The following is a 27,586-nucleotide window of genomic DNA, read 5'->3' as shown; positions in this document are numbered from 1 at the left end:
GGTTCATTGTACACACTGCTCATTTAAGAAATGTTTTTCTGCAGAAAGCCCATTAGCAAGTTTCCAAAACCTCCATGCATGTTAAACATTTTATTATAGGACTCTGATTGTTTCTTATTTTACATAAAATCTAATGTAATTCCATAAATTACATTTAACTTTTGATCCCTGGATAGCAGATTGCTGAGTCCCATGTCTACTAAGAATGTATCCAAGGGCTGAAATCTTGCTTTTTTTTTTTTTTTTTAGTTTTAGTTTTGGATGGTTTTTTTTTAATTTTTTTAACGGTGTTACAACAACTCTGTTCCTGCAGCCTGTAAGAAAATTTAAGAGGGATATACTGAAAACAAATTGCATACTATTTTATTCTACTCCCTGGTCTTGTTCCATGCACCATGTATTTTTTTGTCGTTATCCTAAGTGCTTTCCTTTCGCACTTTTATTCCTGCACACTGCAAAGTTTTCCGTTTTACTAGGATGCTGATTCTGATCTGGTGGAAACGAAGAGCAAAGCTGTTTTTATCCATTGTACAGTGGTGGCAGTCAAAAAAACAAAACCCTGAAGAAGTATAAATCACGTGAGATACTTGGAGGAAGTCTAGGCTGCAGCCCATGTCTGGGACCGAGCGGCTGATAGTGGCCTGCTGGTCGCTACTCCTGGAGCGCGGGGTGGAGGTGGCGTGGGAAAGAGTGAAGGAGGGCATGAGCAAGTGCTCAGCTCCTGTGGATGTTCGTCTTTTCTCTTCCGCACGTTCCTGTTGTGTTTTTGGAGAGACTGACAGCAGCGCATCATATGATACCCCTAGCACATACTGGGTTTTATATTCCAGGCATTTCCCAATGTAAAAACCAACTATGGTCTCGTTCATTAAGAGGGTTAAACATTAACATCTGAGTGGTTTTTATGACACTTGTGCTTTATCTCAGAATATGCAAGATGCAGCCCAACGCTTCCATTTAAGGTGATAGTTTCCGCTGGGCTCTGGCGGTGCTAGCTGGATTGGCTGGAATTCCGTGCAATTACTGTTTTGCACAGAGCCGGAGTGTCTGTGAAGTGGCTATCAATTGAAACATATTTAGCTCTTCAAACTTGCTTTTGCAGGTTTCACAAAACATTTAATTAGGGATAATCAGCTTTTAATCAGCCAGAGCACACTGATGTGATTCTCTCCCTCTCCCCCCTGTAATTGTAGGCATAGTCTGTGCCCATAAGATAAATTACTCACAGTCTGGAGAACGTCCTAACCAGCAGGAAGGGAGAGACTAAGGATGCCGCTTGCATGAGGTTAAAGAATGTTTTGGGTATACTGTGATTTCGGTGAAGAATACGCTTTTTCTTTCCTTTTCAGAATGTTGGACCTGGAAACCAGCTGGAGATTGCAAAGTTTCCTTCCCCTCGAGGTTGCCGCTCAGTGGTCATCTTCCGCTGCCCAAGAGGAAACTAGAAGAGCTCCACTCTAACTTCTGGAAGGTTTCTTCCACGATGGAAGATCAAAAGATTTTCTGGCTCTGGTTTTGTGAAGTTCGGCACCTGCCTTGGACCTGCCATTTGGAAAATGGATCATCTATGAGGCACAGTTAAGAGACAGGAGAACTGGTCCCAGACAATGAGCACTTTAAGTAGCACTGGAATATTAGTCAGCTTAACGACGGTGTCTGTTACACTGGATTTTAGTTTGCATGGTGGTCTCATGGCTTGGTCCTTAAGCAGCAATTTGACTCTGAATCAGAGTTTGCCTACATCTGATCCTCTTAATGCCTCTGAGAAGGGGGATGTCTCTCGGATGTCCGTGAGGGAGAAGAACTGGCCAGCCCTCCTGATCCTGGTCGTCATCCTGCTGACCATTGGGGGCAACATACTGGTAATTATGGCTGTGTCCTTGGAGAAGAAGTTGCAGAACGCCACAAACTTCTTCCTGATGTCTTTGGCGGTGGCAGACATGCTGGTGGGTATCCTGGTCATGCCCGTGTCCCTCATTGCAGTCCTGTACGGTAAGTGGCTTCCCTCCTTACTCAGCTGTGCACTTTTGCGAGCGGGGCACCCCCAGGCTGCAGGACCCTGCTTTGCCTGCTGTCTCGTGCGGTGGTGGCCAGAGGAGCATCAGTGCAGGCTCTGCGTGGGGCTCTGCTGGGAGCAGAGCTCCTTTCCATGCTGTGAATAACCTGCAGATGTGGCTGGCGTCGGTCTTAATATAAGACCGCCCTGAGAAACCACAGCAGCGAGTTAGTTTGGTTTAACAGCCCCAAAATTAGCTAGGATGGAAGAGCTTAGGGAAAAGTTGGGCGATGTGTTCGCAGCTGGCCCACTTCCAAGGTCAGAATCAGCCCTTGAACTCCCGTCCGTATCGATGGGGTTGGAGCAATGGCTTAGTCAAGAAAGGAGGTTCGTGCTGGCAGGCTTGGTGCTCCAGTAGAAGTCTTAGCTCTTGGCAGTTATTGCCTGGGCTCACCCTGTGCCCTGAAGTCATGTCACCTTTCCGTGCCTCGGTTTCCCTGTCTCTAAACTGAGAGGGACGCCCCCATTTTAAAGCCCGTCRAGATTCATGGATTCGGGGTGAGCGTTTCTCACCACGACCCTCTCCTGCGGACTCTCACCGATTTGCGCGCTACGGTCAGTATGTTTCCGTTGCGGTGAGGAATTTATACGGCGCTGCCCCGTGGTAAAGGCCCTGGGCAGAACCGCTGTTAGCGCTTCGGAGGAGTGAAATATCCAACGCGTCCAACCTTCTCGTCCCTCTGAGACTGCTTGCTCAGCGTGGTGCTAGGACCCAGCATCTGTGATAGTACAGAGGGGCATCGCACTCGCCTCTGGGTCTTCCCATGTGTACACGCGTGCCGATTAACGCGTGCGCGTTTAATGTGTAACGTTTAATCATTTCTGACGTCCCTTTTCTGATTCTCTTTGAAAAGTATTTTAATATTGATATTTCTTGGGAACGAATAATGCTGTTTACTTACAGATTTGATTAGAAATTGGTTTACTGTCCTATAAAGTAAAAAAGTAGGGATATTTATGTGACTTCTTCACTCGCCTAAATGATTAACTCGGACAGAAATTCATTTCTTAAATTCACTGATCAAACGTACATAATTCCAAAGCTTATATAAGCTGTCTACAGTGAGATAAATCAATATGTGATTTGGATACATGCGTAGCCGTCGAGATCTTATGCATAAAGTGTTTTATTTTGGGTTGTCAGAACAGTTTCATCTCTAAATATTCTGCATATTGCAACATGTGTATTTTATTTTTAGCATTTTACTCTGGGTTTTCTGGAGCTTGAAAGGGAGCGTATAAATACTGAATGATTTGATTGACCTGCACTTGCATAAATTCTGGGTTAAAAAGGTGAATTTATGGAAGTGATCTTCCTTCGTACATACTTTGAGTCTTTTGAAAGTAATGGGAATGGATTTTGTGTTGTGCCCAGAAAATGATTACTTAAGGTCATTTAAAGGTGTAAAGCATGCTGCRTATTTAAGGAGCAAGTAAATGCCATTGATCTGAAGAGGAACTGCAGTTATGTCTTCCTCCACCGGAGCACCAATGTTGGTGACCCAAATGCTTCTCTGCAGGCAAACTACTTTTAAATAGATCTTCGGCAAAAGTTTTTATTTCGGAGCACGCGTGGAAAAATTGTGAGAACGYGGCGAGAAATGGGAAGAGCTGCCAGTTCAGGCACTGCTATCCCGGACGAGCCGCGAGGCCGTGGGCGCCAGTCCCGGCGGTGGCCGTCCTCGCTGCGGCCRATTAAGGAAAAGTTGGATGAATATTCGCACTTCAGCAGGATACCGCTGAGAGTAGTTGGGGTTCAGGGCCAYGGACTGAGCAGGGAAGGGAGTTGCTCTTGGAGACGTGGTTGTGAATTTTTAGTCTTTTCTATTCTATATATTTTAACCTGTGAATTCTGGATATTCTGTAGAATGGTGCTGGGCGGTTTCAAAAGCTGCCACATGCTGTGTGGTTGAAACGTATGCAACAGATCTCTGCCGGATTTGTAGAAATCCTTTTTGATGTATGCAATCAGAAAGGAACCTAAAAAATGCATATATAAAATAGTAAATAGATGAGTGATTAAGTTACCTCTCAATTTCCACATCAATGCTCTCAGACCCGGTGATAAATTCTAGTTTGCAGAGTAGATTCATTTCCTTAATTTTCATCTAATGATGTAGATGAAGTACATTTCACTTCAAGCATAACCAGAAAATTGAATAGACATCCTCCACAAAGACAACTTTGGGTTTTTTTTCCCCTTTTAAATTAAAAGAAGGAAAAATCAAGTTGTCAGTTAGTACCAGAACCTTATTGCAAAGGAAGTGATGGCAGGATGCATCATGCTGGATTTTTCACCAATTAGTCAGTGCTCTGACATATTTATAAATGAGTCTTTCTTAAACGACTCGGGCTAATAGATGAGTTGCGTTTGACAGCTTAGAGCGTTTCCCGTGGCGTGCAACGCCTAAAAAATTTAAACAAATGACTTTGCTAATTAATAAACATGTATCAGGGAGAGTAAAKGAGAAATTAACACTGTGTTTAATCCTGATGGAGAATCTGCCGATGTAACCAAAAGTAGTGGTGTGAGCTGGGAGGGCATCGGCTGCTCCGGAGCTTCGGGCGACCTTCGGGGACTCTCTCRTCCCCTCGGGGCATTTTCGGGAGAAGCAGCGGCGGTGGGTTTGTATCAGACCGAGTGGTTACAGGCACGCAGAAGTGGAGCTGGGCTTTTTCTTGCATTCTTTTGCTAATYCCGGTAGACAATCTTATCCGCTATTCCTGGCAGAAATTACAGCCGGTATTAAACTTTCTTGGCTCTAATGGATCCAGACAAATAAGTTAACGGCTGCCAGCGACGAGCTGCCGGAGCGTGGCCAGCAAGCAGCCAGCGCGCTCACCCGCGGCTCCGGCTCTCCAGATTTCCCTGCTCTCTCGGAGTCGGGAAAACCAACGGCAAGCCGGTGGCCCGGCCCCGCTTCCGGGCAGGCACGCGTTAGAGGCAGCCTCCGTTAGCACCAGCTGCTGGAGCAGCTTTACATCCAGATTATTGTTATTGGGGCTAATTACTGTCATTATTATACGGGGGGACAAAAAACCCTGCCTCCTCTCGGGGCAGCCGTTCGCGCTTACTGCTAAGCGTATATATACTGGGAGCGTGTAAAGAGTTAAGCACGCCTGTGAAAAAGAGGGAAGGACGAATTTGTAAGTGCAGCGATGTTTCTTAAGAGTTTCACTTAACAGCTCGTTTGGCGCGTTCGTGGCTCTGAGTGCAACGCCGGCAGTCGCGTGCGCACGTTAATTGTGGTCATCCACTTGGATTAATTAATGATCTTCCCCTGCTCTCACACTGCTGGCTGGTTTTGTAGCTAGTTACTAACCAACTTCGGCGCTTTGTGACTGACGTATCCGACTGGTGAGATCACCCTCTGTTTTAATGGCGCGATTTGTGCTTAAAGCCTGTCTATGGCCATGTATATACATATATACGTGTCCGTATCTCTCTTATCTAAGTCTCTCATTTATGTGCCTCGGGGGGAAAGAGGCTTTTCCTCTCCCAGCTGGTTTAAATGAAGATGTTGCTGCCATTAGTTGTTCCCTGCTCAGTGCTGCCGTTGGTGGGGTCGGCCCAATTTGGGGGGAACCGCGGTCTTTTAGCCATTCAGGGACTTCAGAGACCGGCCGACGGGGAGAGCGGTGCCTGGAGCGGGCCGGAGCATCGTGGCGGCGGGGAGCAGAAATGCCGTGATGAGACGGGAAACCAGCAGCAGGAGCGAGAGCGAGCTGGGCGCCGCGGGGGCTTGGTGGCCGGAGCGGCAGGAGCTCCCGGCGCTCCCGCGACTTGCGTATTCATCAGGTCGCGCTCCCGCGCTTGCTGGGGGCTGCGCAGATACTTCCTAATTGCTTCTCTCCACACTGTGGTGAGGTTTTAAATATTTATGTGCTTGGTATTAAGTATTAACGTGATTATTGTCGGGAGAAAGGTAAAAAACAACCTCACCTTGTTAATATATTGCCCTTACAGGCGGTTCAAATGATGCCAGCGGCGCGGTGCCTTCGTGCAAAATTAGCGGCGTCGGAGCGGCAGCAGGTTGTGTACGCGCTGCCTGCCTCCATGGGGGGAAGGAGCAGCGGGAAAAGATGCCTTTTATGGCTTATAACCGGGAATCCTTGGAAAGCAATGGAAGGAAAAGAGGAAGCGAAGCCAGGGACGAGGAAGGGAACAGAGATGAAAAGAGGTTAAATGCATGCAGCAAAAGCTGGGGGCAAGAATAAGTCATGCCACCCCGAGCGTGCTGTGAGACAGTGTCACCTGGGCCTCTGAGGGGGTTTATAAATATATAATATATAATATAAAAATATAATATGCACCCTTGCCCTGGGAAAATCGTATTTCAGAAGCAGTTAAGGTGCATTTGTAAGGAAATGATTTTTAGAGCTGCTGCTGGGCCTTCGTTCCCTGGTGACCTGCAGAGGCAAACCCCGTTCTCGAAACACCCGCCGGCACCCCGCGCCGGAGGGTGCTCAGCAAGCAGGATGAGGCCGGCGGCGGGGAGAGGGATGCTCCGAACAGAGCGCCGGGAGCTGCCGCCACCAGGAGGAGGCGACTCTGGAGAAGGCGCCGATGATAGGCTTCTGCCTTTGGAAGCGGCACCAAAAAAAAGGAGCGTGGGGATTATTTAAAATCATTGAATAAAACAAGCTACAGAGAGCTGAAGCCTTCTACTAGCTGCAATGAGAAAAGGAACAGAAATAGCACGAATATCATAAACTAAGGTCTTAATAAATGGGAGACCCTGGAGAATGAGTCTGGATTGTAGGAGCTGCCGGACCAAAGGTCCATCTGTCTAATATCTTCCCTCTGACAGTGGCCAGGGCAAAGCGATGAATTTCCCTGTGTCAGGCTGCTGCTGAAAAGCTCTCTCAAGGGGGACGTTTCCCTTTTACGTTGTATTGGCTGGTGTTTGACTCGTGCCCTGCGTTATGTGAGTTATGTCCCTTGTTATCTCTCTGTCTCAAGGCTTGGTTTAGCACTTCTGGATATGATATCCAGGTACCTAGGAACGGGCAGTCTTTTTTAAAATCCTCCTAAGTCGTGGCCTTAGCTGCGTCTTACCTGCACCAAGTTCCAGGCGGCAGTTGCATTATTTTTAATGCTATCTGATCGTTACAGGAAGGTTCGTGTCCTCTTCCTGAGATGAGCTGACCAGAACTGAACGAGGCCATTTGGTCACTGTAATTTTTGCAAGATTTTCACTGTATGGATATTCCCCTTCCATTGGCGTGCTAATGTTCTGGGCTGGAGGGGTGAGAGGGCTCGCGCCTTGTATACTTGTTGAACCAAAAGTTCAAAAACCTGATGTTTTTTGCTGTCCATAATGCCAACTGGTACCTGGGATGTGTACAAGGAGATATCGATCCAACAACGCGGGTGGGTTCGAGTTACCTTCTGCCATCAGTAAGGTCTGTCGGCTGCTGTGCTGTGTCCTCGTCCGTTTAGTCTCCCTTGAACTCCCTGAAGCTGTCTCGTAACCTCAGCTATCCGAAATAAGCCTGTGAAATCCGAAAACGCGCTGCCTAATTGTTCGCCCCTTTTCCGGAGAATTAAAAATACCTATTAAACTTGCTTTCAGGCATTGAGTATCCTGCTCTTGAATTTCCTCTACGTTAAAAATTGCCTGTTTCCCTAATGTGACAAATGGGATTAAGCTATGGCGTATCTGTGTGGCTGTTGGGAAAGAAAGCTCAGTACGGGGCGCCCTGAATCAACGTAAAAGCTTCTCTTTTGCTACCCGAGGTTTAAGTCATGATGAGAGTAAAAACAAACAAAAAAAAGCTAAATAGCCCCCTGGATACTCACTGTATCCTGTTGAATACTGGACCTTGGTTGCAAAATATTTTGAGGCAGCCAAATTATTACCTTGCCGGATTTTCCAGAGCCCCTGAAAATGTTGCACCCCATGACGACACCACGCTCGGTCATGTCCGTGAATCTCGTTAGCACCCTACGTACCCTTAACTTTTGTAGATGGAAACCTGGCAGTTTCTGGTCAAACAGGAGTTGAGGCCAAACAGCTGGAATCAGCACAGTGGCTCAGGACCGGAGAGGGTAACGGCCCCCGGCAGGAGAAGGGGTGACGCTAGGGGCCCCTTCCCAGCCCTGATTAAATTCAGTCATTTTATTAGCATCAAACTCCTCCCCAGACACTTTCAGTTAGAGCCTTTCGCTGTTATTTGCTATACTGAAAGCTGGTTTTGCTCCATCTGCATCAGTTTTTTCTTAATTTCATTTCTGATCTCATCTGAGATTGTTTATACCACATTTTTTGCCTTTTTGTGTTGTTTTTTTTTTTATTTTGGGTTAAATTTTTAATACAGGATTTAGCATAATAAAGGCTGGAATCATGGTTATTGCAGAAAGTGTCATCATTTGACTAGTGAAAAACACTTTGAAATAAAGACCATAGTGCACGACAGTACTTCATGTTCATCTTCCTGCTACTTTTATTAATGCAGAATTGTTTTTATAAATTGTCACAGGAATTTAACTTATTCTCGTCTTTTGTTATTCTTTCTTATTATTTTGACATGTCTTTTATTGATGTCTTGTCTGAAAATCTCCTCAAGGTTTTTGTATTCCTTTGTTATGAGAGATGAGAAATCAAATTTGATATTTGCAGAGTGGCGCCAGGACGGGCTGTATCCATTCAGATGGACATGTTTTATCTAAATTTTATCTGAAATTCCACTTGGTCATCTAAGAAGCAGCCCCATTCTCAGGACGTTCTCGTCAAGCAGGTTGTACAGGACTCTAGCGCAATACTCCTCAGTGAGATAAATACTGTGTATAATATTTCCATGGATGCTTTCTCCTTCTTTCCATCTGTCTGTCATTTCTCATTTCACTTCAAGAAAAAACTGCCAGACACTTTTCTGGAAAATATGTTGTAGCCTAATAGTGGACATGAAAAATCAAAAAGCTTACGCCTCGGTGAAGGTGGGCTACGGCATTTTGTTGTTGTCTTCCTCTCCCACAATTCATTCAGCAGCCCAAAGGGAAATGAGAATGTTGGATGGACCATGAATAAAGGAACTGATCTCAAACCATGGATGCAAGTAAGTGAGAAAATATGTTTAGGCATGGGTACTGCTCAGTTAGAGGGTCAAGGGGCTTAAACTTGTTTTTATTTTGGATGGAATAACATATCGCCAGTAATCTCTATACCGGTTGTTCCTGTTGGCTGGGTACGTGCCCCTTCTTTGGACTGAAGTGGTTTCTTCATGCGCTACTTCCTAAATACACTTGAAGTTTTAGTGCTAAGCAGGCTGAGTAAGAGAAGGGTCAAAAATGAGCAGCCCATAAAACTGGAGAATAGTGGTCTCCACGGAGCTCCACTCTGAACTGCTGCCATGCTGTGGAAAAGAAGGCGTAACAGCAGTGAAGCAGAGATTTTGGTCTAGGAGGGGAAGAAAGTGAAAATGTTTCTAGTCAAACTTCTCTCTTGGCTTTCTTTCCTTCAAGTTCCTCCGTTTGCAGCAACGCACGGGTTTGGGGTTCTCTGCTTGCACGCAAGGGAACCCTGCAGTGTAATTTCAGGGAAGCAAGGCAGGGGAGGCTCTGCTGCCAGCGGACCGACTGTTCTTCATTAGGAGGATTTTTTTTAAATGAAGTTGGAGCATTGCTTTGAGCTAGACTGGACTTCTGTAGAGTGCCTCAACCCAAAGTTGGGCAGAGCAAGGAGTGCTACAGAGTGCACTTAGCTTCTCCTGGAAGCAGTTTTGCATCACTCCTAAGCAACATCCTGCAGGATCTTTCTTTCTTTTAGCAGATAAAATTATAGCTGAGTGTCCAGTGTTTGACCTGCCATCACTTCTTTGGGCAGATGGTAATGTTCTTTATCAGTAACTGAGCTGTTTTTTCTGTGTTCACTGAAGCTTCAGGGACAGATTTAGAAGGCCTGTCACTTTTAATATAATAGGAACCAACCCCATAAAAATTTGGATTTCACTAAAACCTTGGCTTGTATTGTAAATGCCTCCTAAATAATTTTGTGGGACCCATGGTAAATCTTCTGCATGGAAGCTCTTTTCTCTCCCTCAGGACAAATCCATCCCTGCCTTAGCAGGCGTTACAGTGAGCAGGCTGGAAAATTTGTAGTGGGAAGCAGCATTATCGTGGCAAGAAGGATACGAGAGCCAGGAATACATTTCATAGTATTAGAGGAGCGAAGGTGGCGTGGCTTGCTAGCAGCGCACCCCAAATGTCGGTCTGAGTTGTGTCCTCAGAGATCCTGCACCCCACCAGAAGGGTGGAGCATGACCAGCATCCCCTGGTAGACTGGTTAGGTAGCGGTTTCCTTCATCCCTGTAGTACTAAATCTGCCATGCGGTGGATTGCGGTGTTTCACTGCCGGGACAATTCGGGTCTTGCCTCCAAGTCGCATGAGCAGAGCAAGGGCACCCCAAACCCTGCTGAGCACAGTATGGAGGGGCCAAAGTCATCGCGAGCATCGCGGGGCAGTGGTGCATAGACATAAAAGGACCAGAATTACACCGCTGCCTCGGTGATTTATTGATATCCACCTCACCTGAATTGCCATCTGTTACCCATGGTAAGACAAGCGAAGCAAGTACTAACARCTGGCCCTAATAAATGCACAGGTCCCTTCTGAGCTTTCAGCAAGGCTTCATTAACTTCAGTTTAAGGTTTCAAGGTTACATTTGACAAAGTGTACTTTGCCGTGCTTTCCTTTTGAAAATGAATGTCGTTATCCCTCACTAGGCGCTCTGGAAGCGGGTGTTTTACTCGATTAAGCCACCTCTCTCTTTTACAGCTGTTTTGCTGTAGCTCATCAGAGCCCTGGTTGCAGCTGGGACTCTGTTGTGCTCCGTTTTACACCTCGCGTTGTGCAAAAGCTGTTTGTGGTGGGCAGGGAGCAAGGACCTCTCTGAGGCCACCTCTCTGGGCTGTTGCATCCAAGCGTCTAAGAAACCTGCTGAATTCTGCTCCTGGGAGTATCTTCTGCTCTGGAAACGTATAGCTTCCTGAGCAATAAAACTGCTTGGAACGCTTTTGTCGAAATACTTTTTTTTGATAGAAGATGGTATGTAGCCAAAACTGAAAAATTGTGCAGAAACATATTCATTTCTACGGCACTTCTCTTGGGAAGCTGGAAGAGGGACTGGGTTGCTGTCATTGCTGGTGAAGTGTTCTGGCTGTATGTGGGAGTTTGAGTCCCTGTTCCGCCTACTTCACAATGCTCTGTTGTGCAAAAATTAAGAATTTAGATAGTAACCTAATCACTAGAGTGTACCAAACTATGCTTCAAGCTATAAAGTGGAACTTTTGTCTTGAAAATGATTTTTTTTTTTTTAACATAACTCCATTCTTGCAAAAATGTTTGGAAGTTCTCATGTTTATTCCAATGCCGAATGAAAACGAATTTCCAGCCCTGTAAAATTGCTGAGAAACTCAAATGTCATCCTTCAGCGTGCTCAAATAGCAAACGGCACTTTAGTGCTGTAAAACTGCTAGAGCCAGTCTCTGGCTTGGCGGCGTGTGCGACAAACTGGCCAAGTCTCTGGAGCCTGYGAGAGGTAGAGCGTGGGTTCTGCAGGCAGCAAGCTCCTGCCCTCCGAGGAGGCAATGAGGGAGTCTGTCTTGGACAGCGATGAAGGACAGCCACCTTGGAGCTCCCAGGACAAGCTGACTCCTGCATCCTGCAGCGGGTCCCTGCTTTCTCACCCATCACTTGGATATTACTTGGGTTCCCAAAGGAACCCTTGCCTGAGGTCTTCTTTCCCATACTGCCGAACTCTGGACCAGGGTGATGTCTGGTAGCAACCAGGATTTGCTCCGGGGTCAAGTGACGCCTGCTGTAGGAAAGGGTTTGAATGGCACCTTGCTTGCCCGCGGTGGGTGGGACGGCCTGGCTGCTTTGTGCCAGGTCCCTGTTCCTCCAGCGAGTCTCCTCTGATCTCAGCCATGATCCACATCGTGGCGCTTGAGTTTATGGGGCTCTGAAGGCCAATTTCTGCTGTCAGGTACAGATGCAGAACTGTTGATAGTTAATTTTTACCACCTGCCTCTTTCTTGTTATTTCTTCACTCGGCACCGACTATCTATCATTCAGYGCTGGCTTCAGCCTGTTGCTTAGTGTAGGCAGAGGTATTTTTTATTATCCTCCCCGTGTTCGCTTCCATTGACAAGAGGAATCTTGTCCATATGCCAGTTTTAGGAGAAAACACTGGAGAATAATAAATGTTTCACATTTGTAAACCTGCTTTTTTTTGCCCCTCCCAACCTCTTGCTGTTAGGCAACCAGCTGCTTTGCCTGCTGGGGGTTAACGGAGCCTTYAGCCTGATGGGCCAGGAGCGATGTTGTTGCGCGTCGAGTTCAGACGCGTGCTAGGAGGCTGCATGGCCGCTTTGGCGGGGCTGCCAACGCTACACTTTATTGATTGTGTGCCCTTTGGATAACCTTGGGTTGGATKTAATTAAACAGCAAGGCTTCCCACACCCCTTCGGAAAGGTCGAGCGGAGGGCCGAGCCCTCGCGTAAGCGTTGGGGGATGGCGCACGGGTCGGCAACAGCGACGGGTGCGAGCGAGCCACGGGCGCACTGGGAGATCGTCTTGGCGCRTCACGGCGCTGCCCGGCTGAGGGATAGTCCTGGTCTTCCTCTGGGAACGGGGATCGTGGSCCTGATGTTGCAGCTTGTGATGGATGGATGCTGCGCTCTCGTCGTTTGCCCTGGGGGTTAGATGGGCTGTTTTTTTTTTTTTTGCAAATGGTGCTTCTTACAGAAAGGCCTGAACAAAACCGCTTGTGCTAATCTGGAAAATGCTGCGTGGAAGCATGAATCCATATTTCTGAGATTAAAGGTAACCTGTCAAGTAGAAGAGAGAAGTCTTTTTTTAGGTAGGAAAAGAATCAGGCACGATCCTAGATTTCATTTTCTAAACGTGTTACTTTGCTGCCTCCTTTGTTTTGGCAAAAGGCTGCAGTTAGGTAACACAGTGCGATTTCCTCCGTGCTTACAGGTGGATTGGGGGAATGGCTTCATCCAAAACGCCCCAGGTGAGATCCTGACCGTGCTGAAGTCAGAGGCAGCGTTGGCAGCAGCGGCAGCGAGGCCAGGGTTTTGGCAGAGTACTCTGCCTTCTCCAGCCCTCTTTATGCCCCTTCTGCCTGGCCACGACTGTAGCTCTTGGCACGGTTATGATGGCAACCTTCATCTGGGAGGTCCCAGATGTTTTGCAGCTCCCTTCATGGCATAGCTGCTCATCATGATCCAAACGGCAAAATGCGATCACAGAGTCCAAGGAAAGCTTCCCGATCCCATAGGAACAGAGGAATGAGAAGGACTTTCTGACTCACTGTGTCCTACTGTTTCCTGCCATAGGTGTTAGTAAGACACCGAGCTATTGCCGTCGTATCCTGTCTCTTCCAGAGCCAGTTTCCTTTCAGGTCTGCCTGCTTTCAGCCTGCCAAAGCCAGGATTGGTATGTGCTCGGTTTTTATATGTCAGTGTGTAGCAATAAAGAGCCATGACAGATCTCTGAGCATCTAAGCACCTTATTACGAGATTAAAATTCATATCTCTGTCAACATCAACTTTCTTGCAAGCATCAGTTTTAAATAGAAAATCCTAACACCGCAGTGTGGAGGCTTTGCTTTTTTTGTGTACCTTAGTGCTTTGGAAGGAGAACTAAACAAGCCTTGCAACTTCCCTTGAAAACGCAATAAGCTGGGCTGCTGCCCCTCTGCAGTTTTTACCGGGGGAATCTGATATCAGTATTTCCTCTGTCACAGCTACGCCAGGGCACCACAAGAAGACACTAAGTCAGTTAAGCCCATCAGCTCTAAGCCATTTAAAGGCTGTMGTCCTAAATCAAACCAGAAGATGACTGGTAATGAGAGCAGGTTGCAGAGCAGGTGTCTGTTAGGGTGACTTAGGTAGGCGCTTGCTAAGTGGAGGCAGGTTTTATGCATCCCTTCCAGCTCCAAATCCATCTACGCTGTGGTCTCACCCCAAAACACGCAGTGGTCCTGTGTAAGAACTAACCATGTAAAAATGGAGTTCCGCCATAGAAAGGTTCACCAGGCATCTTGGCGAGGATGTTCCCTCTCCAAATGCTGCAGAAAAGACCAGGGGAGTCCAGCTTCATCCTCCTCCCCAATTCCTGGCAGCTGGAGAGAAAAGAAAAATATGCTAGATGATTTCGGTGGAGTAACTTCTACTTACGCTAGCTGAACGTATGGCCTTTTAGTTCTATAATTTACCTGCAGTATCCATGCTGCCCCTAATCAGGGAGCTTTTTTTCATGTTTTAGACACTGAGCTGAGCGGGCATGTCTTGCCTGCCCAATGTGATTGAGACTTGCCCATCCAAAAGAAATCTTGTATACTCAAGTATGACTCATTAGAATGATTTTGAATGGTACACATTAAGTGCTGTTATTTAATGCAAATAATGATTAGCTCCAAGCATACTCTTAATTTCATCCTTTTGCAAAAAAGATTTGGGAGATGCAGAGGGTTTTAAAAGTTGAGCCTCCGCCTTGTTAAATGCTGTGCGTTTACACATCTGTGCAACAGTTGTGTGCAAGTGATGCAAGGTGCGTTGCGGACTTTTCACGTGAGTTTAAGGGGTTAAAGCATAAGGTTAGTAGAGCCCCACAAACCTGGAGTGTGCGTAGTTACTTTTCTGTTTTACACCAGTACTGATTGCGGTTTAAATACAGCAGCCGTTTTAATGCTGTCAGTGCAGTATTCTCATGCCCAATTTGCTTCTAGATCAGTGAAACTAAATGTGCTTTAAAATGCATGAATCTTTGTTTACTTTTTATGACAGTAGCCTGTTAGCTCCAGTACTGGCTCTCTAAGTGCGCTGCCTCCTTGTAATTAACTTTTATGAGCTTAGTTGAAAAGAAATATAAACTTACATGTACTGTAGCAAGCCAGAAATTGTTACAAGACAATAAGAAAAACAAAATTGTTATATATAAACTGAAAGACCTATGGTGATGAACTGCTCCRGAGATAAATTTGCTGCTTTATAAAGGTGCTAGGCAGACTGCTGAAATAACAAGTAAAAGGAAGACAGCTAACGTCTTTCCCAGAGATGCATTTAGCCGCCTCATCTGCAGGGAAGAACAGCACCCCTCTGGGCCCTGGGGCCATGTGATGCTGGGGCACCCAGCGTCTTCCTGAAGTGTGGCTACTCCGCTGTGCTTAAACTTCATTTCCTTAAATAAAGGGAAAGGATTTAACCAGAATTGCAAACATTTAACAGTTTGTTGAGTTTGTTGTAGTATATGTCATTGCAGGTACATATTTACCTGAGATAAAGTCCCTGCAAGAAGTTATCTAAGATGCCGACGCTAGTCCCAATTTAGGGACCTTTGCAAGCTTTGCCTGAGTTCAGCTTCCCACGGCTCCAGCCGCAGCTCTGGCYTCCCTCATTTCCTGAATCTGTTGGTCATCTGCGGAGAGACCCGGTTAAAGCGTGCGGCACCTCTCCAACCTCACCACGACGCCTAGCTCTCGAGGAGCATCTGCTCTGTGAGGGAGGGATCTGCTTGTGGACTGACGTTCGCTTCCATTTATTTTTATGAGCCTTATGATTAAAATGGAAAGAAAAAAAAAAACCAAAGGAAGTAATAGATTCCATGGAATACTGGAGAGAAAAGCATAGCAACTCCTCATAAACTTTTCCGAAACATTAAGGTAACTTAGGGATGTGGGAAATATCATATTCTCYGTTTGGAAGCATCAAGTGTGTGACCTGGAGCTTGAAACACAGAGGTGACCATACCAGCCTAGCCTGAACTTTACCAGGAGTGCATTTCAGTGGCTTCATCCTTCTTGCCCATCCCAAACACCCCATCTCAGTTACTACTTTTATTTCTATTTCCTGTTACCCATAAAAGCTCTCGCTTCCCCTTCTGGAAGCTGTCTGAAGCCAATTCTAGCAACACTCTTCATGCACCAAGTATCCAGGGTGCATTATCTCATGCTGAGCACTTGCTATCTCTTCTCACTCACCTCAGCAGAATGAAACTGAGATAAGGAACTGGCTGGTAGCATGTGTTTCTCAGCACTTGCCAGCGAGCAGTTATARTTTCCAGGAACGTTCTACTTGCAGTCTGTTTTAAAGATTAGCATATGGCTCGTTTTCCTGTGCTGGCTGCAGCTGCAGAGACTGGAGAACTTAAGGGGAAATGGAGAAGGAGTCCAAGGATGGTCAGCTGTGTTTCTGTACTCTGCCTTGATTTAACATTGTGCGATTGAAAAACTCTTCCATCCTTGTTCTGTATAAAAATGATGCCCTGCATTTTTGGAGGGAATTCTACCGTTGTATGCAGATGCCTCGTGACGGGAATATACTCCTTGGCATATTGGTGAACATCCCGTTATATTGGTTGCTTTTAAGGCATGGTGTTTAGGGAAGAATTTTGTGAAAATAAGCATGGTTTCTTCTCATCATAAGCTATTGCTGAGGTTCTTTCTGTGATTGATACAATAATATCATCACTGCTTGCCTAACGGCCCCCCCTGCGTGATGGTGACATGCTGAGACCCTGAGGAACAGATTACAGCAGCTTCAGGAGAGGAGCATGTAATGGGCCAACCCAGCTTTTGAGCTCAAAAGTGAGGAAAAATCACTGCCGTTATGCAAGCCAACACATACATAAGCAGTTGCCTTACAAATGATGGAATAGAATAAAGAGAGAAGGTGAAATCTCTGAAAAGTACTGAGATATATTGTAAGACAAATATAGCAGAGTTATATATTACTTTGAATTATGAATGTTTCCAGGATTGGGTCAATTAACTCAGAATTAATTCAAATTTTTCTTCTACTTCCTTTCACATCTGTCTGTTGAATTGATATCATTAAATTCCACTCAGCAAATTATCATTTTAGTGTCTTTCTACAATTCGCAGAACACATCCCTGGAAATTCTGGTTCTGCAGTTGTCTAATGCAGTCTTTGAAACACGCCCAGGTATCCTTGTGAGGTAGTTCGCTTCCCTGAGACCTAACGATAACGGTAGCGTTCAGTCCCAATGTTGCGTTTTCTCAGCGCATGCTGGGAAAGAGGCTTGGATGTGATTCATTGTGCTTGCATGGTAATTAAATGGAAATTACATTGGCGGAAGAGGGGCCACGTGCCAGTTTCTCTGCCTTGCACTAATTTGCACGCCGCCTCGTCAACGTAACACAATCCTCTTCTGAAAGGACAACGCACTAGAGAAACAGAATGGATCGTCAGTAGCTTTCCTGCCAGAGTTGTCATTAAAGATGCTAACGAGACRAGGGGAATTTGTGGATGAGCATGTCTCGGAGCCGAGGCTGTGATTACCAATATATGCTATATCAACATTTTGGTTTCATGCATTAGCTTTCAAATATATATTGCATTTTTTTGCAGCCTGCTCTGTGTTCCCTGGTTTTGAGAAGGCATGTTGTTGGAAACCTTTGCTGTTCCTCCAGGAACTCTGGTAAGCGCAATAACTACAGTGGATTTAGTGAAGAATCTCTCCTCCGAGACTCCAGTTCCTAGATGAAAGAGGTTCAGGGCTACAAAGTTCAACCAGTAATCCACGAACATGAAACACCTCGTTTCTGCATCAGCTCTTAGGTACGAGATTTTAGGGGCGAGGCAGAATGGTTGTTAAAATTCTGTTGATTCTCTGCTACTTTTCAAGCAGTTTGATTTCCATCCCTGTTGACATGCTGGCAGCAAGCTCTCTTCTCCAGCTGTGCAGGAGATATCAGGACAGACCAGTTTTTATYCCTGACCAATCCATTTCTACCTTTTGATGTATGATTTTTTTGTGATGTGTTTATTTTAGGTTGGGATGTTGTCTTTGTTTTTATAAAAGTCTATTTTCATCCAAAATCAGGGGAATGGCAGCAGCTGTGGAAAAAGGTCATGATTTTCTTAAGATATGGAAATTGTATGACAGGCTTTTAGCATACCTATTTGACACCCACTGGGATGCAGAAGACTAAACGTGTGTCTGACACCTGTGAATATTGAGAGCTATTTTTAGGTGGAGGCAGAGCTTTGTAATAGCTACTTCCTTGTGTTGGTTCTGAATAGTAACTTTGCACTCTGCTGTTTAAATCTTGAATTTGTCGGGTTAAATTTTGAATTTGCCGGTTAAGCATTTGTTGCTTCTCTTTCGTTAGTTGGTCTGAAATGACCACAGAGATCGATTGCATTTTTACATAGTAGAAGCCAAAAGCTGCGAGTTTACTTTATTACTAAAATCTAGCTAGCTGTCTCTATCCAAGACACACAACAGCAGAACAAGGTTGTTGGCTTGACATAACATGGCAAATTGGTGTTGACAAACATGAACACAGGAAAAACAACTTCCAGGACCAAGCCCTTTAAATGTATCTTCTACATCCTCATTTACCGACTTTACATAGTGATTTTTCCAAGCATTTTCTAGACCATATTGGGATAAGTACCTGTTGTGCCTTGGGAGTAACTAGTTCTACTAGGGTACCCATATTACTCATTTACATTTGTTAAATCTATAGTAACACCTATTTTATTACGTTTTGCTATGTTATTATGTTAACGCACTATTTTATTATCATAGTTATCACTGGTTTTGATTTGTAATCAAGTGCAAGATTACACTGTAATAATAGTATAACTATGATAATAAAATAATGTTGCAACTGATTAGAAAGCAAAAGCAAGTCTATCAAAAAACCCAACGGTATACCTTAACTAAATATCATTTCTTTAGATTCCTTTTCCACCTCATGAGACCACTATAATTTTCTGGGTATTCGTATTGTTTCTAATATATCAGCACGCCCACACTTCATTTATCCATATTGAATTAAACTTCTGCTTCATGTTAATGGAACTTACTGTAGGCCTACAATTTCTGCAAAACTCAAAAATAAAGCATTACAMCTGTACCCAAACGGTGGTCAAATACCGAGTTTCACTTCAGCTGTGATACTAACCCTCTGGAAGATATTCTACCCAATGAAGCGTTGTTATGTGAAAAAGGATCACCTCTTCCTCTGTTGGCACCTATAATACAGGACTTCTCATGATTCAACACTGCATGCCTACATCATTTCCCAGAGAGGAGCATCAACTCTGCCAGAGTTGATATTGCTCCTTGTTTGTTTTCTTTTTGGCTGGGAAATGTCACCTGAATTGCTAGGTGTTAGAGTGTGAGGATGAAGGTACGTGTGTTGGCGTAGTCTGAGGTGTTTCTAAATCTTTGGAGCTGTAAAGAAACCTGTGTTGACTAGACTCTTACGTGTTCTTGTGCAGCAGCTTGACAACAATCCAGCATTTTATTGGGTGTAAATGCTGCAGTATGAAAGCACCACCATCTAAGCTTAAATCTTATTCCAACTTCATCTTTTATAGGAGAAGCTGTTAGTAGTGAGCAGTTTTAATTTGCAGCAAGTTGTGTACAAAATGCTCAGACTAATGCAAATCCTTAATGTCATGTTACATGGTTTTACAACTTGGCATGTCACGTCAAACACAAATCGGCTTGCTTGGACTAAACGGCTGAATTAAAATCATGGTGCACTAAATGAGCTGGGGCAGATCGGCCCCGACGGGCAGGCTGCGTGCGYGGGACCGCAGAGCCCTTGTGCGTCACAGGGGGGACAGTACAACTTCGGCTGCATGGGGACGTCCCAGACCTCTGCTTTCCCAGGGTCACCTTGGATGKTTGCATGGGGGTAACAGGCTGGTCTGCCCTTTTAATGGCAAGGGGGCTTGGTGCGAGCCAACCTTCTCTGCGTATCGGACCAGAGGGGAAGATGGTTCCTGTAAAGGCCAAATGAATCAAATCCTACAGGAGGGCCAGGCGTGCAGTTTCTTGGCTGTAGCGCTGGCGTGCTCCTGGGCTGAAAGGAGAATTAGCCTGCAGACTCCTGAAGATGAGAAAGGACAAAGTACTGCCACACGCCAAGCCAAATTTTTGCAAGCCTTCTTTCTGCTCGTAGAAAAGTCAAATCCTTCTTCCCTCCGAGAAGGCTTAATGCAGAGAAATCTGCAGAATGTAATTCCGTCCATAGCTCTCCTGCAGAGAGGTTAAATTAAACTACGAGCCTTTAAAGTCTTTGCTTCCTCGTGGTGATAGAAGTGGAGCAGATCACACCAGGGGCTCTCCTCTAGCCCACACGCCTTCTGCAGCAGGTGTCTYAGCTGTCGAGGAAAGCTTCCTGCACGGCCGACGGGGACACGGGCTTCCTGGCAGGCACYGTGCCATCTGGCTTCTCTGCCGGGAAAGCTTGCAGACTGGGTCCTGCGGCGGAAAATGCTTTTCCAGGTCTGTGAAAGAAGCCTCCGGGGTTCCTGTGGTCTGGCAAAATGTGGGAAACCTCGTGTTGCTGGTGGTGTCTCAGCATTGTGGTTGCACAGCTGAGAAGCCTGCCGGTAACCCCTTCTCACCGCCTGGCATATCATGTGTGCAACAACCCCAAGTCCAGCTGGTGCAGCGGGGCTCGGAAGGGTCTCCTGTCTGGTTTAAGAGTAAGACGCTTTCATCAGGAGATGAGAGGCCAGAGGTAAGGACAAACGCTTGTTCCTGCATTTAATTTAATTAATTAGATATTCGTGTCAGATGACTTCCGTTCCGCTGCTGTTTCAGTRACGGATGGTGATGCTTTGTTGCATTGCCTTGTATTTGGGGCAGGTTACAGGTATACAGATTATTATTATGCTGAGTTGACACATGGTGACCGTTAAACTGCTAGAAAACAACAGTGCTTGGTTGCGTGTTCACAAACACATTTCCTTGGGATTACTGAATATATAATGCTGTGTTCAGTAAAAAATGTTTTCACTGAAAAAGCCCACAAAGGTGCTGTTCTCCTGGTATCTGACTGGTAAACTGACGCTTCTCCTATCTGTTCTGGCTCAGAAGCATCCTGGGCATGGTGGCAGAAATGTTTTATGAACGGGAGACTTTCAAATGAAGTATCCGGTGGCAGGAGGACTGTGGACGGCACTGAAGGATATGAGCAGAATTTCTGAGCTTCTTAGAAGCCCTCAAGAAGCTTCTTAGAAGCCCTCACCTTTGCAGTGGCTGCTTTGGAGCACTCCCACGCTGGTGTTTCTACCATGAAGATTTAGAGATGCTTGGACCAAAATATGGTTTGTTTCCCTTGCCTAAAGGGATTTCTTGCCATTAGCAGTCTTACTGAGCGCACTTCAGTAAAGACTGCGTGTACTGGCTTTTAACCTCATCAGGTGAGCAAAATGTGACTCACACTGACATGAAGGTCAGCCACACAGTTAACCTGATGTCCCTAACAGCTTGTCTGCTGTTGAGGAAGGTGTGCTGTGCGGTAAGRAGGAAAGCTAACTCACTGGGCTGCTTTGATATCCGTAAATTCATCTAAGCCCTTAGGTATGRGTTTAACTTACCGTTGATGCTCGAGCGCTGTAAACATAACGCTGTGCTGAGCAAGGACCGGAGCAATGGTTCGTGTTCTACTCCGTTTCCTGAGATTCAGTTCTTTTCTTCCACATTAAAAAAGTCAGYATTGAGGAAAGGAAAACTTAAAAAATAATACTGACCAGGCTTGCAGGGTATGTCAGTCTAGTAAAACTCCCCCAAACATCCTCATCTGTAAGCTCAAAGTTAAACGAATCCTTATGTGATTTGCAGGAGTAGGGGCCTAAATATGTTGGTTTAGAGTAATATGTCTGGTCTTATATAATTGCCCCGCTTTCTGGAATATKTAGTAAAAACATGGGCTAAAGATGACAGCTCTCTGAATATGGAGCAGTTTACATCAGACAAAGCAAATCCGTATGATGTCTCATTCTTCAGCGGGGCATTTTCTCCTGCTTCAGAAGGCCGGTTGGTTCTGCTGGGTTGGCAGGAGGCAGGGCCAAGCCGAGACAGAGCGTTAATCCCAGGTGGGCTCCCGGGCAGCTGTCGCGGTGGCACTGACGTCTCCGTCGCTGCTGAGGTGTGCTGAAAGCAACCCAAAGACCTCAAAAAACCAAAACACGAAAAACAAACCTTCATGTGATTTTGTGTCTTCTCACTAGTCCCCAGAGCAGTCCGGGCTTGCAGGGTAGAGCCATAGTCTGAACTTTGGGATTAGAAACGCTGGTTTCAGGCAGATGGTTTCTTTGCTCCGACTAAGGTAACAGCCGAGCGGCCAGCTATAATCTGTGAATAACACCRGATCGTTTTCAGATTTAAATTTTTGTTTCCTCAAGTGATCTGTATGTTTTGGCAGATATGTCTTGTGATGATGGATCACTTTCAATTTCATCAAAAATAGGCAAAAACGCCTGTTGTTTTCATATGTTTGTGCACTTTGTTATGTAACAGCTTTTTAGAAAACATTTATATTATAACATTTAAATGGTATTAATCTCTGTTTGCTCATCGACTTCTTTTCCAACATAATGTTGGTTGGATTATTGCTTTATTAGTTGTTTAAATAATGGGTGAAGGCTGATCCATAGCCTGGGCGGAGGAAGTTAAAGCAGAGGCGACTGTCCTGACGTTGGCCTGACGTATAGAACATCAGTGACGAGAATTTTTACTGATATGAATATTTTATTAGGCTATAGTTTCATTTAGACAAAGCGTTAGGAATACCTTTTATCTCAGATTTGTATGAAGAGATCAATTCTCAGYGTGTGCGAAAACCCTTTGTACAAGGTAGGTGATGCGGTTTGATTAATCGTACCATTGCCCTTATCGCTCTACATACAAACTCCAGATACAGCTGCAGATACTGAAATTGCAAGCAAAGAACGATATTRAATTTACAGATTTTTCCTCTGATTTTTTTCAAACATAATTCTTGTTTCTGCCAGTAGATGAAAAGATTAATGTAACATACAGATTTGGGGAATGACAGGCCATACCAGAAATACTTTGATATTTCCCTAAGAGAAGAGGCGCTGCCTTTGGGAGGGTAAAGGTGTTCCATACGTTTTCTTCTTAATAAACATCCCATTTTATTAGCAGGGATGTTTTAAGTATAGTATGCGATAAAGCTGGCTCCTTACCTTTTGAAAAATATTTAAATGATATGCAAGCAAGCTTTCTCTGGATCAGATAATTACATCCATTCTGGTTTAATTTTGCTCCTTTCTTACAAGTCCTGTCAAGACTGCGAGTCGTTGCCTTCCTGGATGGAAAGCAAAATCCAACACAGTTATTTAAAATTCTCAAAACAGTCTAATGGGCTGCAATTGTTTAATTTGCGATAAAATATGGTCGCATCAATTAGTCGCTGCAACTGGTGAGACACAGACCAAGAGAGCTGCGGGAGCGGTTCCCGCGGGAGGCCGCGCGGTGGCGAATGGCTTTCCTCATTCCCGTGTTTCCGGCTGGTTTTRAAGGTAGCTCTGTTTGCAACCTCTGTTTTTTCCTGCCTCCTGCCAGCCCGGGGAGGTTTCTCCGTGGTGGACACCTCGCTGCCGTGCTCTTCCACCACCGTGAAGTCAAGGGCAGGGTGCAGCGGTCCTCCCGGCACGGTGTGCAGGCGCTGCACCGCCCTCCTCCTCCTCCCTGGTCGTCCCTTCCACCCTCAGCAGTGGCATCACCTGGGTGCTCATCCTCTGCTGAGCATCTGAGGAGACCCTCGAGTCTTTTTTAGACTTGTAGCCTTCAAAAGTACTGTCCCTCTCCTAAAGAGCATCTCCACTCGTTGTGTGCAGGCRTGCGTCCTTGTGCTCCGCCGTGTTGGCATACCTGTTATTTAAGGGATCCGCATAGCTTTAGGGCATCCTTTTTTTCCTCTAGAAAAATGCAAGCCTGAAAATTCAATTTAAACAGAAATTCAAGTGCTCATGTAAGCATCGGGGAGTTCAATATTTAAGAAAAACATTACATTTCRGTATACTGATGATGAAATTGCAGGCGCTGGCAGTGCTGCCCTCGGGACTAGCTGCTGCTGCAGGCAGGCGGCTCGGCAGCGCCGGYAGGAGCCGCTCCGGGACAGGGACGGGGAGGCACCAGCAATCGCGGTGTTTAAACAGGACCGTCTCTAGCTCTCAAGCACGATGCAGGTTTTTGCCCYGCTCGGTTGTGTGACTCTCAGGATCGTGCGGATGTCTCTGAATCGTTTGTCGGTCTATGTAAATGAGAAGGAAATAAATTAGCAAAAAAGAGACGCATYGCTTTACACTGGCTGGTCTGGTATTTGAGGCTAAGAAATACTTTGCTTCCTAGATAAGGAAGAGAAAAGAGAATCATTTAAGTTCTTATGTTCCCTTGGGAATAATGCAATGCAGCAGTGTTAAAACCGTATGTAATTGCTTTCTATTTTTGTAAAGCCCGTGGCAGCTATGAAACTTTGAAGTGAATACTGGAAAGTTTGGTTAGTATGAAGTGCTTCAGTTGCAAGAGACTCTTGGTGCAGTTGGGGTGAAGCTGGCAGGGGCAGGGGCAGGGGCAGGCTTTTTCCCACAGCCCAAGATATCTTATCTTCCTGGAATGCATGAAAGAATCTTCAAAAGTTGCAAAATCTTTCGGAAAGAGACAGCTTTTGGAGATGTCTTCTGGGTTGCTGTTCCACGCCATCTGCGTGCTGCTCGGTTACCCCAAGGTAACCTGAGTGACTGCTGATACTGAATATCGCGGTATTCTTCCCGTTCCGACAAGCGTGAAGCCGCCGAGTGCAAACTGCATCTTCATTTCTCCTGGAATTAGGCAAGGCATCTCCTGGATTTTTGTAATGGAGCCTGCTGAGATTCACAACGCTGCGTAGCGCGTTAGAGCAGTTTGTGGCCTGAGTCCGATCTTTGGCATCTGGAGATGATGATGAAGTGTTCAAAGCATGTGCCACGTTAACCACTGTGAAACTGTGCTTTACACAGGGATTAAGATTCATTCGAATATAATGACTTCCTTCCATTTCTGGTTCAATTACTTCAAGGCCTCCTAGCAGTTAATGTGAAACATAAATATGGGAAATATCAGAAGCCAAAGTGGCATTTAAGGCAAAGCGGGATAAATGTTAGATGTATTTTAGTTTCTTGGCCAAGCCAACAATAAACGAGGCTGTTCTAGAAGAATGTCTGTAGCTCTTATTTTACACCTATTATTTCTGTATTTTATGTGTGTGTGTGTGTGTGTTTGTATATATATAGATATAGTGTGTGTATATATACAGAGATATAGAGTGTGTATGTGTATATATAAATACATATATATAAAAAAAAATCTATGTATAAAATCTGCCATCATAAGCCTAAAAGACAAAATACACCCTCATGCTGCCTCTGTGATTTCAAAAGGTGGTTTTTACCCTTTTGTCCTTCCCAGCTGATATAAAGCTCTGGCTAAACCCGATAAATGTGTTCTGAAGCCTTTTCCAAATTCCTGTTTATGTCTGGAAATGAAATGAATGCTGGAGCTTTCTGTGCATTTACCATAAAAAATGTCTGAAGCTACAGTGCTGAAGTTCACATAACTCTTTGCTTTATAGGGGTGTAAGCAGGCATTTTGTCACCGAGTACGATACCAAATGTGTCCCGAGCGTTACACCGCCTATTCCCGGGAGGGATCCTGGGGCGGATTGCACCATAAAAGTAGTATATATGCACGAGCAATAGTCCTTTCTGGAAACGTGGAGATGGTGGACCAGGCCACGTCCTTTAGTAGCATGGGGGGTTTGTGGGCGCACACAGCTCCTATCTACTCCGGCTTAGCACAAAAGGCTGCGCAAAGCTCATGAGCTTTGGTTGGTGGCTTTGGGGGGAAGGAAGGGGTTTGGTATCAGCTTCGGTCTGTTTTGCAGTCCCACAGTTGCCTTTAGTTGCAGCTTCTAACACAGTTGTGGCTTTTTTTCTTCAGTTCAGCCATTCTCCTACAATCTGGAGTAATTCTGTGGCACCATTCCACGTGTTTAATTTTGCTCTGGTTTGCTGTGAGATTCCCCTCCTGCTGCCGTGGCTGGTAATTCCCTCTCTCCGGCAATGAGCAGCACAATGGCCCTAATAACGCTGGTATACAGCACTTCTTACCCACGTGCCATAAAACCTCTAACAAAAGTGATTAAATTTCATCGTTGCCATCTCGTCAATGAAAAGCACAAAAATTTAAGGGAACTGTCATCTGATAGCAAATTAGCTACAGCGAAAGATGGTCTGGAGCTTTGTCAAAATGCTTTTGAGCGCCCGTGTTTTGCTGCCATCGGGTTGTGCCTGCCTCGGCTCTTTGGTGGCACACGGGAGCTGCGGTTTTCTGTCTCACCACAGTGAAGCACAGGAGATAAAATCCCATCTCTGGACCGTGAGCCCGGGTTAAATATGGGTATTTGACCTACATTTCCCAGGAAGAACCTGTAGCAACTCAGGCAGATGCTATTCAACATCAGAGGCTAAAGGGCAATATGTAGGCGTTTGGCAGAGCTTTCCTTCCAGGATTTCATACGTTGTGTTTTCATCCTCCCCAGAGCCGGGCGCTAGCACTGGAGGATCAGTGTTTTGGATGGGACAGGCTTTTCGGATTCGGAAACAAAAACCAGGCTCGGGCTGGCAGCCGGTGGCGTTTGGCTGGACGAGGTTGTGCCCCGGATGGCCTCCGGCGAGGGGAGAGCTGGTAGAGCCTACGCCAGGGAGAGCTGCGCAAAACCCAGGCGAAGATCTTCCTCCTCTTTAATCCGCGTGGTGCGATTCGGTTATCCACCACAGGCTCGCTCTGGACAAAACTCCTTCCTTTTTGACTTAGGCTGTTTAAACCAAGGAAGGGGATGCTAACGTTGCCTGTGAGTCAGCTGGGGATAGGAAGGGGATGAACTTGGTGTGCACCATAGGTGGCATGTCCATCACCCCTCTGGTAGGCGCGGGAGGATTCAGGCACCACGCTCTGGGGTGGTGGCTCCTTGTGACACCCTGCCCGTTTCTCTGCCCGTTTTCTTTTTAACTAATTCTCATGACGAGGCTGCCTGGAGATGGAGCCAGATGATTTTCTCTTTTGTGAGAAGCAAAACAGACCAAAGATCTCCAGGAGTGGCCAAAGGGACATGGCTGGGGAAGGGCAGCGCATCAGGGCAAGCGTATAGCAGTACTGTGCTGGCATCCRGTCCTTTTCTTTAGTAGTTTTTGGCTCAGGAACTACCTGATCTAGAAGTAGTATCGTTGTGTTCAGTAGCCTTTTTAGCGTTTTTCTCTATGAATTTGTCCAGTGTAAACTTCTAGCATCCACAACATATTCTGAGGCAAAAAAATTCTGCAGCTTGATTATACACTGGATAAGGAAGTATCTCCTTAGACACTGGATAAGGAAATATCTCCTTAGACACTGGATAAGGAAATATCTCCTTACCAGCTAGATTCATTTAATTCACTTCAGCACTATCCTATAAGGTTTACCAGCCAGTACACTAAAGATGTGACTGATTTCAAGGGCAGAGATTATTAAAAGATACAAAAATCAGGATTTCTTACAAAGAACTCAGATTTCACCCACACGTTTAGTATTGTTTAGTTCTTTTTGGAGTAGACGTGGGACTGGGATGCATGCTGGCGGCTGGAAAGGCATGCACCAAACTTAGAAGTGCTGAGGTCCAAGAGTCCGTTTCACTCAGTCACCTGCA

At 45.6% G+C, this 27,586-nt stretch overlaps 1 protein-coding gene across 1 annotated transcript in view; it reads left to right on the top strand.

Annotated features, from left to right (window-relative positions):
- The first annotated feature begins 1,531 nt into the window (after nt 1-1,531).
- Nucleotides 1,532-27,586, top strand: part of HTR2C (5-hydroxytryptamine receptor 2C) — a 41,970-nt gene continuing 15,915 nt past the window's right edge. The window contains exon 1 of the mRNA XM_026066315.1: nt 1,532-1,992. Coding sequence (XP_025922100.1) covers nt 1,608-1,992 — 385 coding nt within the window. The 5' untranslated portion in view covers nt 1,532-1,607. The remainder of the gene's footprint in view (nt 1,993-27,586) is intronic.

This window comes from Apteryx rowi, unplaced genomic scaffold (genome assembly GCF_003343035.1).
Source record: "Apteryx rowi isolate R43461 unplaced genomic scaffold, aptRow1 scaffold_24, whole genome shotgun sequence".
NCBI lineage: Eukaryota > Metazoa > Chordata > Aves > Apterygiformes > Apterygidae > Apteryx > Apteryx rowi.
This window is presented reverse-complemented; position numbering and strand designations above follow the sequence as displayed.